We start from the raw sequence: 12,229 nt of genomic DNA, 5'->3' as shown, positions 1-12,229 counted from the left end.
TATGCTTCCATCCCAAACACTCCACAGGCACGGTCAGCCCTCCAAACCTTACCACTAAAATTTACTGCTTACCACTGAATTGTGCCAGTTTCTTCCTCCTTGGAAGAGGAGTATCTAATGGGAATCAGATCCGCTGAACCAGGGGAACCCTGCAGCTTCAGACCAAATGTCTCCAACTGGGGCTCCCAAAGACACACTCTAGGGACTTTCCTTGAAGAAGTTTAGTTTCACCATTGCTGATGTAGTATTTTCAGGCTGACTCAGCTCCCTCGCCAGAACGCAGTTGTTTGAACAGCAGATATAAGTCTGCCCCAGCTGTTATTTGTCAGGCAGTGGGACAATAAGACACCCTGACAATCTCAGCTGGTAACCTCTTTAGAAGAGACAGTTCCAAATATTTACTGTCTAGCACACACTTGCTCTCATTACAACACAGGTACCGTAATCAGGTTACTACTCAGAAATGGGAACCATCCCGAAAACACAGTTTGAATGACTTGCTGTTCAAGTGGAGGCCCTTGCATGCCAGCAAGCCAGGAATCCACCACTGCATTTTCAAGCCGTCAATCCCCATTAAAATATTATCTCTGACAAGCATAGATTTTGGTGCAAGAATAGCTTATTAGCATGCCCATATTTTTCCAAATTCTCTCTCCGGAAATTACTCCGTTTCAGGTAGCTGTTCCAACAGAGCTTGCTTGCCTCCTTTCACAGGGCCACAGAAAGAAACCTGCATTAAAGCTGGCACCTCGAACTTCTAGATGCGTGTGTGCGATTGTCACTGTCAGCTGCAATGCTGGTAGGATGACGCAGCTATCCTGGTGTTGCCCTGATGGCTTGAAGTCACCTTCCTCTCCATAGGAGTGCACCATACTGGATTTTTTTTCCATATCTCCAGTGCTTAGCATCAAAATTGGAAGTTGGGTGAGAGCCACATCACTGCTACAAACAGAGAGGGTGCTCACAAAATGGAGACACCCAAACCAATCCAGACACATGCTGCCACCAACAGAAATGTCACCCAGCTTCTTGTCCAGCTCTGGACACAAGATCACACCTGCTCCCCTGTACCTGCAGCTTCTGCTGAGCGCCAGAAGCCAACACATCTCACTCCATCAGCAGAGAATGACCTTGCCAAAGAACTGGAACAGTTTTCCAGGGGCTTAGCTCCTTGAACAAGCTCACACAGTGCCAGATGCAATAAAGGAGAGGCTGCTCTGGGGAGGAGGCAGGAGCACATGAACCACCTCACCTGACATCTCGACGGCTTTTGCCAGTTCAGGACACCAAATGATTGTCTGGTCTTCTTCAAGACCAAGAAGATCTTGTTTCTACTTCTAGAAGCAGTACTGAAATCCGGTAAATCCTTCTCAGGCCAAGTTTCAGGCCTCCGTGCTGCTCAGGACAGTCTGCCCAAGAGGTTTCAAAGTGTTTTCACCAGCTCACTGCTACCAACAGGAGTTTTTTACTCATTTTCCCTCCTGCCCTGCTGGAAATGCTTGCCTTGTCCTGCTCTTGGTCTTACCTCCACAATGTGGGAGTCAAATGAAATCACAAGATGATCAGGAAAATGGTCCAGCAAGAATGAATTTCAGTTTACTGAAGGGTTAGTGAGTTTAACCTGCTTACAGAAAGGCGAGCTTAGGACACAACACAGCAAAGTGAGACTGCACCATCTGAGGCAAAACAGAGAAGAAAAGGAGGGAGAAAAGAGCATTGCTGCTCAAAAACCAGCCTTCTGTAGAACCATACCCTACAACTTGGTTTCAACAGGGTGTCAATTCACAGATCTGATTAATTCAGTTCAGGCAGCTGAATGGATTGGTACCACCAGGATCTCTCACACTTCCCTACAGACATGGCTTCCCACGTTGGGGTGGCTATGCAAGATAAGGAGCAGCTCCTCCACTGCCAGAGTTTAACTCTTTTGCTACAGTAAAGAAACCCACCCGTTTCGAGTCCTAGTACAGTAGTAGGCTGGAAACTCTGGAGCTGCTTTATGTGGGAGCAGGAATTTCAGAGAAGATGGAGTCAATAGCAGAGATACTCAAATGAACCCACATTTAACCTACCTTGTTCACAAGCCAGGGCCCAAAGGCCCCTAAATACCCCTCATTCTCTAGACCAAGTGCTTCCCAGGGTCCCTGGGCTGCAGAAATGAGCAACACCAAAGCCATACATCCTCCCTTTTAGTAACCAGGACACCCAAAAACTGGTATCTGGCCAAAGAGTCACGTGTGAATAACAAAACAGCTTAATGACTATAAATTTGTTCCTTTCTAGAAGGCGAAGAGGTTTTCAGCTTGTAAAAAATGCAACTACATCATGAAAGAAATTTAATTAAATCTTCCAAGGATTTCACATCACAAAAGAAAGCACAACTTATCTGAGATTTTATAGCCTGTATAAGACTAGTTGCTTAGACAGTTTATTTGTAATTGCCTTGCCAAGGCTCACTCAAGTTGGATTCCACTGAGGTCAGTTTCCAAAGTTTTTCTACTAAATGGGTTGTAATAAGTATTTTTATTTGGAAATCACAAGAAAGAAGACCACCCTACAAAAGATTCCCACTGTATGTTTCACAAACAAATTAGCTGACAGATTTCTTCAGGGGCACTGCAAGACCTGGTAATTTTCAAATTCAAAGTGCTGGAAGGAATAATGATGAAAAACTGTTTCACAAATCTGCATAGTAACTAATGCATATGTTTAGAAAAAAATAAATGAGATACAAAAAAAGTGTGACTAAATTTCATTAAAACTTTTTGTTTTTTTAAATAATGTAATGGAAGGCAAAACCAGCTGTTTTAGGAGAACAGCAGTAACACAATATCTTATAGCAGCAAAATGGTAATAGAACTTCCCCAATTTTAAACAGTACTACTTGAATAACCAGGCAAAAATCTACTAGAAAACATTTTCCCTAAAGCTTAGAAGACATAAAACACAATATTAATAGCAATCTGTACTTGAGAACAGTATTAATGTAATTCTCTTTTTTAGAGGGTCTTAGTTCCCATAACTGGATAAACATGGCTATGAATATTAAGTCCCTTCTTCAAAGTCGCATTATCTTAAATTTTAAACAACCGCAATAGCCAAATGCTTGCCCGTTATAAATTCCCTCTTTTCTGAACGTCAGCATCTGAATTCTAAAATTGCCCAACACAACTGCGAAATATTTTGTTAACCAACACCAATCCCCAACGCTTATTTGGTTAAAAAGAAAATAAAATAAATCTTAGTTAATTTAAAGTTCATTCTCAATGTGGTTTTCAAATCTGTCAAAACACGCACAAGGAGGTCTAGCGGCAGCCAGGAACTATGGGAAATTCAACTTGAAAGTTAAATCTGAACCACAAGGTCAAAGAAACAAAGTCATAACCGGTTCTCAAGATCTAATGCACCCACGCATCAGTCACAGAAACTTCGGAGTCTCCCTGCTCCTAGCACCCAAACTCAGAAGAGCCCGAAGAAGGGGATATCTCGCTAGAACGTGGTATTATTTCTCCCCTCACAAACTCCCCAAAGCCAGGCTATGTAAACACACAGATGCACATAACCTCCCTTTCAGTCCCAAAATCCCCTAAACGCGCCTATTCCAGAGGGATAAATGGGTTCATTCATAATCTATTTTTAAACGCCAGACATGTTTTAAAAGAATTTCTTTCAATTCTTCAACGGCTTTATTTTAAATCACACATACCTAGGGCTCCTTCGCTCCCCACGGGCTGGGAGTTCGGGAGTCCCTCCCCCGTGCCCCTATGCGGTGCGGCGGCGGGCCGCAGCAAAGCCGCGGCTCCAGCCCCCGCCATAGCCCGGCCGCCCCCTGCCCGCGGGGCGGCTCAGGTGAGCCCGAGCCCGGGGGCGCGGCACGGGGCGGGAAGGGGGCACAGCGCGGCCGGCGCCCGGCCCCAGGCACCGCCGAGCCGCCCGCCCGGCCGCGCCCCGCCGCGCCTCCCACCTGCTCCCTCGGGAGGGGAGAGGATGGGGCGGGGGGGCTGCGGAGAGCCGCGGCGATCCGGCCGCAGGACCGCAGTCAGGAGCTGCTTGGCGCAGACCTCGCCGCGGGTGGGTGCGGCTCCTCTCGCCCCGGCCGCACACAAAAGCGGCGGCGCCCCCGCGGCCGCCCTCGTCCCCCGCCCCAGCGCTGCTGCCGCCGGCGGGAGTTTTATGACTGCGGCGCCGGCCGTGGCGCAGTCCCGGCTCCGCGCCCGGCCCGGGGGGTGCCCGGCGCTGCGGCAGGTGGCCGCAGCCGCGGCGGGAAAGTTTCCCCGGCCCGGGGGCGCGGCGGGAGCCGCCGCCCCGCGTCCCCCTACCCGCATGCCCGCCGCCCCTGCCTTACCTTGGCGGGCTCCGCCGGTGGCTGGAGCTCCGCCGCGTCTTCTGCCGGCAGCGGCTCCGGGGGGGTGCTGGGGGGCTCGGCGGCGGCCCCTGCCCCGTCCTGCGGGGCGGCCGGTTCGGAGGAGCTGCCGGCGCCCATGGCGCTGCCCCGCGGCCGCGCGGAGCCGCGGGCGGGGGCTGGCGGTGGGCGGCGGCGGCACAGCCGGGAATGGAGCCCGGCTCTCTGCAAACTCCTTTAGGGCGCGAGAGGGGGGAAATTTAAAAAAAAAAAAAAAATGGAAAGGGGGAAAAAAAAAAAAAAAGCGCGAGCGAGAGCAGCGAGGAAAATCACCTCCTCCCCTGGTCCCCCCGCCCGCCTGCCTCTTGCTCCATCACATGAGCAGATCCCCGGACACGCCTTGCAGCATCAAACCGGGCTGATAAGGAGCGGCCAAGGGGGGCAGCGCCCTGCCCGCCGCCGCCGCCGCCTCTCCCCGCCCCTCCCGGGCACCGCCGGGCGGGGGGGATCCGGCCCCCGGCCCTCCGCGGTGGCACCGCGGCGCTGACTCAGCGCTTCGGGCCCCTCGCCGCTCCCCCGGGACCAGGACCGGGACCAGCGGCCGCTCGCCGGCCCCTCGGGGGCTCCGGCCCCCCGCCCGGCCGCGCCGCCCCTCGGCCCCGCGGGGCTCCTGGCGCTCCCGCCCGGGCGCTGGGCTCCGCGGGCAGCCGCCCTCAGCGCCGCGCTCCGGACCTCTGCCGTGCTGGGCCTGCTGCCTGAGGGAAGGACGCACAGGCTTCAGCTGATGCAGAAATGTAACGTCCCATGTCTTAGGCAACTTTGAAGAAACAAAAGAATCCCTTTTTGGGTTTTTTTGTTTGTTTGTTGGGGGTTTTTTTGGTTTTTTGGTTGGGTTTTTTTTTTTTGTATTGTCATGCAGGATGGGTTCCCTGTTATTAATTCATGCCAGATCATGGCATAAGCAAGCAAAGCCAAGAACAGTATAGTGTGTCTCCTAGCCCAGAATACACAAAGCATCTTTCCCATGCCACAGAAGCAGGACCAGTGTGTATGTTGGCAGGCTCTTACCTGGTACTTTCAAAGGTATCAGCAGTGAAATAGCGCACACAATAAATTAGTGACTAATCACAATGAGCCAAACGGGTAGCAAACAGATCCATTAATGTTAATATTCTTCACCATAAGTATAAATATTTTTTCTAAACATACCTGTCCTCTACAAAGTTCATGGTTAAAATCAGGAATGGTCTGAAGAATTCATAGCACATATGCAATTTCCTTTAGAATATTTAAATCAGTCCTCACCCACCAAAGCACTGCTTCGTTCAATAAAAAACCTGTTCTGTTAAATTTCCATTCTACAAATGGCCTAATATTTACATACTGGTCAGTTTTTTTCCCTAAAAAAGTAAACACACATCAAGTCAATGACTGAAAAAGTATTTTCATCGTCTCCCCCCAGCTAACACAAGAATTGTTTGTGTTCAGCAGAATAAAACCGGTGTTGTGGATCACAGAGTTGGATCAACATCTCTCCCTTTCTGCTTAGTCTTCCTCATTTTCAGAAGAGCAAGGTCCAAGCTTTAAGCGGTGCCTGAGTCCCTGTAGCAGAACTTACCCATAGTCACCCAGTACTTCTGATCACCCCCAGCAGGGAGCAAGGAGCCTGTTCCTGCCCTTTCCTGGCTCTCATTCTTTGATGTCCATGACTCTGGTGGAGAAAGAGCCAGCACCACCTCATTCCCCACCAAATCTGCCTTTCTCCCTGCCTTTGGCTGCTCCTTTGCAGGTTCAGCTGAGCAACAGAGGCCAGCCCAACTGCTGCAGGACTGTCTTGGGATCCCCTTCAGCTGCGGGCATAGACACAGAGAATTCCTGGGCTTTGGAGAGGGGAGGGCCAGCCGTGGGGCTCAGTGGCGCACAGAGGCTGGGAACAGCCTGTGCCACAGGAAGATTGGAGTTTTGCCAGGGAGTTCCTCAAGAAGTGAAATGTGACATAATTCAAGGTCTGTGGCACGTCATTTCTCTTTTCACTGCTCGTTGACCACCAATGCTTTCTCTGCAAGCAGCTAGAGCACTGCCTCCTTTCTGCCATCTAAACTTGCTCTTTAGTCCTTCTGCTTGTGCCCAGCAACACTGGCTCTGTGCCCAGCAGTCTCAGAGCAAAGATGCTGCAAGCACTGCAGCTGAGAGAGGCACCCCGCAACGCCCATTCACCAACCATTTTCTGAACACTAATTACTTTCTTTTCTTTTGGCTACTTCTATTCAGTGAAGTAAAATGGGCTTTCTGGTGATAAGGTCGAGCAGCACAGGGTGGCTTGTGTATACACTCACAACTTCTCCCCACTCTGAACCACCCCATTTTTTCAAACCTGTGATGTAGACAACCTGTTGTCTATCCCTGTATAATCCCTGATCTGTGCACCGTTCTGTCTCCTTACCTCTTGCATTTATATATTTGAGCTTTTTTTCTTTCCTGGAGTACATCTAGCATAGGAACTTTCAAGAGAAATATCCAAATCTCCAGTCTTGTCCAGAGGGTGGTTGGTTCCCAATTTGCCATTCTTGATGGTCTGTACCTTGCCTGTACAGATGGAATCACAATGAATGCCAGACTGTTTCCCTGTCTTCTGCCTGTGTACTGGGGTGGTTTTTGCCCAGACCTTTACCCTGAACGCTGCAAATGTTTCTTGCTGTGTCAAAGTGTTGTTCAGCACTACGTCTGTTTCTCTTGACAGCCATGCCAGTGAAGTGCAGTCACATAAGCTTCCACTGGTCCTCTTCCAAAGTCATCAAGTGTTGGTGCTGAGGTGAGAATATTCAAATTGTTGACAGAAGTATGCATGCACACTTTTTTAGGATGAATCCAAGGAATAAAGAAAAATAATAATTAAAGTTCTACTGGCATGTTATCTAGACTATTTCCAGTGAAACATCTTTGAGGAAACTCCTAAGAGGTACAAGCACAGACCTTCCTGGCATGACAATCTTTCAGCATTGCAACTGGTACATGACTGTTTTGAAACTCCCCTAAAACCTGAATGACTTTTATAATGATATTTATAATTCAGAATCTGTGGACAGAGCTTAATGAACTTAAAGTTGTTTCTTTTCCAGAAGCATTTATGATGGGTGTAACTGCTGCTAATTCTTTTGTACTGAAGAGATGAACCATGTGTCAGTCTGTGAGCCTGTGTTGATTAAATATTTTCCTGCTGTCTTCTGCCCCATCCATGATTTTCCTCAAGCACTCCTTCCAGCCTTGACTCTGTTGGTTCCAGCAAGTGGCCCCAGGCTTTGCTGCTGTTGGCCCCTCTGGCTGATCCTGAGGAGTGGCAGGGTGGATGGGCAGTCAGCAGCAAGGCGGGGATGGGAGAGCTGGTCCCCAGCACCCACGGTGGGGAACAGGGCTGCCTGCCCAGCCAGCACGCCAGGGGCTCCTCCACATCCCAGGCTGGCTGGGATGTTCACAGGTTAGTGTGAAACAGTGGCTGGGAGCACTGGCAGCTGCTTGGAGCCTTGTTTACATGAAGGCTCTTGCTTCCTTTATCAGTGGCGGAGCTGCATTGGGATATTTTTGGCACAAAAGTGAAGTGGAAACATATCATGTAAGTGTTCTCAAAATGGGAAGCTCTCAAAAACATACCTTAGATCTGGATAGAGAATATAGTGCTCTGACTTCACCTCAGCTGTATTTACTCTAATGTTCAATTTTTTCCCCCCTCTCTTGTCCAGTTATGATAGGAAATTCTAGGGTGCTGTTAGAAATACACGGGTATGCCTAAGGAGCTAGTATGTATCAGCCAAACAAACTACTGCTGAGTGTAAAAAGAAGGAAATTTTTAAAATAGCTGTGTAAAAATAGGTGTCCTGCAAGCAGCACTTATAATGCCATAGTAAGAAATAATGAAAAAGGATTAAATTTTGCTGGTAGAAAACTCTTTCTTTACCTCCCAGGAGCTCACATATCCCAGAAGATTCACAGTGACAGATGAGCAGAGCCTTTACATCTAATAGGTTCACATCACAGAGGTGATCTGTGTCAGAAAAGACCTATTCATGGACAAAGATACACATCTGTGTGTTGCACATAACAAAACTAAATTGGCTCTTCACACTGTGCAATTTAAAAATAATGATAGTAGCAGAAATTGCCTTCAGTCTTGAATTTGATGGTTATTTTGGTAAAGGCCATATGTTTGTGTAGCAAGTGTGTAATTCAGTGAGTAGCTGCGCATTACTGCAGCACCCAGAGACCCTTGTTGGACATTACAGATCTGTTTCAGGAAGAAGAGACCCAGTCTGTAGTTTTCTCTAGTACCAGTCTGTCTCTGCTACCTCTTTACTACTCTCTCTACTACTCAGCCTTTGGTTTATCTGTAGTTTCCCTGTGGTTTCTCTCCTCACCAGTTCTTCACTTGCCCTGTTCTTCCCAGGAGGTGTTGGACAGGTGTGTTAAGCTTCAGGAGTCTAACTGTTGTCACCTGCCCATCACAGCTCTTCACAGGGGCATGGGACAGGGCAAGAGACTGCAAAGGTCCATCCCATTGGGAGTTTGGCTGAAGATTCACAGCATGTCCTGGGAACAGCCCAAATGGTCTTGTCTCAAACCTGTAAGAGCTCTGGTTATTGGACAGACATTGATCTGCCCATATAAATATATTGGTTCCAGGAGGCAATGCTTGTGTGTTCAAGCTTGAAGGTGACAGTGGATGAAATTTTTTTCTTAAATGAGGAAGGAAATTAAAATTTGGCTTTATAAAGAAGGAAAAAATAGTATTCTATATGAGTTCCCTTTTCATAAGAAAAGGAGGAATAAGCTCAAAGGACTGTGTTTCATTATTCCCCTATTATGCCAAGTGGTCCACTTTCCAGTTAAGGAGGAGAAAAGTACAGTCAGGCTGTAGTTTCATGTTATCAGTATAATAGTAATGCAGTGTAATAGGAGAATAAATAATGTTGTGTGCAGGTGCAAGGGGACACCAGCTTACAGGCAAGTTTAGTTACAGTGGTAAAGATGGAAGAATGTGACCTCCACTACAGTGTTTTATCTGCTGCACAGATAAATGCATCTCACCCAAGAAGCCTTTCAGCCTCCTCAGGCTCTGAGGAAATTCCTCATCAAGGGAGGAATGCTCAGAGGAGAGAGATAAAGAGGCATAGAAGGTCCCCCTAGTGCCATTAGCCCATTGTCCCAGCAGCAGGTGAGTGAGGCTCTTTTGTCTTCAGGAGGAAACCCCTGTGGCTTGGGACTAAGCCCAGTGACTGTTTAGAAATGCCTTGGCACTGCCGATGTTATCAAGAGTGGTGGGGTTCAGAGCCAGCAGGTGCTAAAACACCACCCTGGAAATTAGATTGGGATCTGGAGTGGATTTAGAGAGTAATTTAGATTGGAGGGCGGGGGGGGGGGGAACCCTCCAAAGGTCATCTAGTCCAATATCTTGTTCAAAACAGGGTGATCTTCAGGCTTAGATGAGGTTGCTTAGGGCTTTGTTCAAGTGAGTTCTCTTTCCTGCTCTGCTACTGCCCAGCACCTGCCCCACATATGCACATCAGTAGCTAAAGAATTCACCTTCTCTCTGTCAGCAGCAGCAATATGCTTCCAGTCACTGCTGCTGAAGGATCCCCATCCCTCACAAGCTTGGCTGTCACCCTGAGATGTCCATCCTTTGCCTGCAGTCTCTGCCAAGCCTCTGTATCCCCATCTGCTCTCCCAAAGGCTTGGTGACACAAGCAGGCTGTATCTCCCCAAGGGGAGGCACCCACAGCCATATCCAACAGGCACCCAGCTCTGCCCACCTGGACAGACATCCCCCTCAGGATCCCTGTCCATAAATGGGAACCAGGATGTGAAGCTGTGCTGTCTGCTCTCCAGAATACCTGCCCCTCTGGCAGTTTCTCATCATGTTTTGTGGCTCCTGGCTGAGCCAGGAGACATTTGCAGTGTGAAACTGCATAAGCCATGAAATCCTTCCTCCCTCCTTCTACCCTGAGCAGGATCAATCCACCAGGGAGACCCTTATAGCTGCAGGTAGGAGATGGCAAAATGTTTAAAATGAGGTTTTGTCTTAGTACTGTCACATTCTTCCTCTGGCCACTTATCTTTGGCTTTCCTATCTAAACCCATCATATTTATAAGTTATCTCTCAGTACTGGCAATGGTCATGACAACCCACCTCCTTCATTTGCTTTTGAGATTTTCAAACAGGAGCATCTGTGCTATGCTCTATGCTGCTCCTGATGCCTGGAGGCAATGTCCTTCAGAATCTTCATTAAATCATGCCTTTGACATGTCATCTACAGAAAATGGGACAGCAGATAGGCAGCAGTGTGGCTGACCTCTGACACTAATTACTTAGCAACATTATTTTCTTATTTCCCTGTATCCCTTCATGGACCCATCCCTATCTATTGCAGACACATCAGGTTTTACCTCTGAGTCAGCCCTTTTCCCTTAACCCCTCACCTGCATGGTGTCTGTCAGCCCAGGCTGGCAGGGGGTGTCCAGGCACAGAGATCCAGTGTCCCTGTCAGCAGAGGGTTTCACTGGTGAGCCCCCCATGCCCAGGGGCAGAGCCATCGGGTGGTCCCCTGCTGGGCAATGCCTCCTCCCTTTCCTGGACTGGTGCACACGGCCACTGAATTGAGGGAAGCCACAAGATGTGTTGTTTACACTACTTTGTAATGGGACTGCAAATTTTCAGATGTGAGGAAAGGGCTTTTGTTCTGGCCAATATAATGCCAAATATAAGGGGGGCCTGGTGTGGCTCAAAAAGCCTGTTTCTGAAGTAATACAGACAGTAAATACACCTTGATCATTCATAATTTATATTTTTTGTTATGAGCAATCCATAGAAATTCTAGTCTGATCACTTGACTGACAAATTACAAAGCAGCACTTAAACTTTCAAGCAGAAGTTTTTAACTGTCTGCCAATATGATCAAAAATAAAATCACTTCCAGAAAAATAACCAGAAGAAACATAGCCATCATCATTCAGACTTCTAAATAATACCCAAATTGGCATTTGAGCTCAAAGCTTTTTTCTCCCCTTTGTTGTTGAGGCACATAGAAAAATGCAAAAAGAAGAACAAGCATAGGTAATTTCTATAGAACTGGTTTTGTCTTAGTTTGTAGAAGAAGGTACTAATACTAGGCAGAAATCTTCAGCAGCAGTGAGAACAAGTGAGAACCATCTTCAACCTCTGTGTGGGTCTGTATCTTGGAAAACCAAAAGTAGAGAGCCTCTGGCATGAAGCTGGGAGTCTTTCAGTAAGGCATCATGTACAGATGTAAAATGTAGATCAACTTTTCCGATTTTTACACATAAAAAGGTCAAATGCTTTTCTTGATGGGTCTTCACCCTTATGAATTTATAACAATAGTAACACAGATTCAGCCCAGTCAGTAAATGGTCTCTGCACCTCTGCTGTAACAGCAGGGACAATGACCCAGCTGGTGTCATTTCTAGGGCTGGTCAGGCTACCACTGCACTTGAAGTGATCCTTGATAAGATTTCAAGTGAAAGGAGGGAAAGACAGAAAGAAAGAAGGCAAGGAAGCCTCCCCCACTTCAAATTCTTCAGGCTGACCTGTCAGCTTCTATGTTACTACATTTGGACTTGAATTTCATGCCAAGGTCAGAGCAGATTAGAAGCTGCTTTCATATCTGACAGAAATACTACTCCCCGGTGAACAAGGGGGGTGTAGTTCCAGCATCTTTAAGTGGAAAGAAAAGTTCCATCTTCTCCCATCATTAGTGTAGGGGGCCTCCCAGTATTAACTCTGGTCAGCACCAGCAGGTCATCTTCTCTCTGTAATCCCACATTCTTCCCCTCCCTGCTTGGATCTGAGTTGCAGACTCAAAAAGCACAACTGAAAATACC

General features: G+C 47.9%; 1 protein-coding gene across 2 annotated transcripts in view; it reads right to left on the bottom strand.

Annotated features, from left to right (window-relative positions):
- Positions 1 to 4,725, bottom strand: part of AKAP12 (A-kinase anchoring protein 12) — a 30,346-nt gene extending 25,621 nt beyond the window's left edge. Inside the window, exon 1 of one of the 2 annotated variants that reach the window (XM_079325908.1) lies at positions 4,346 to 4,725. In XM_079325908.1, coding sequence (XP_079182034.1) covers positions 4,346 to 4,483 — 138 coding nt within the window. In that variant the 5' untranslated portion in view covers positions 4,484 to 4,725. Of the gene's footprint in view, positions 1 to 3,706; positions 3,804 to 4,345 lie in introns of those variants that run through there. The other variant, XM_079325910.1, reaches the window with a different exon arrangement.
- Between the last annotated feature and the right edge of the window lie 7,504 nt (positions 4,726 to 12,229).

The sequence above is a fragment of the Erithacus rubecula genome (genome assembly GCF_903797595.1).
Source record: "Erithacus rubecula genome assembly, chromosome: 2".
In the NCBI taxonomy this organism is placed as follows: domain Eukaryota; kingdom Metazoa; phylum Chordata; class Aves; order Passeriformes; family Muscicapidae; genus Erithacus; species Erithacus rubecula.
The sequence above is the reverse complement of the archived record's forward strand: the minus strand, read 5'-3'. Positions and strand labels throughout refer to the sequence as shown.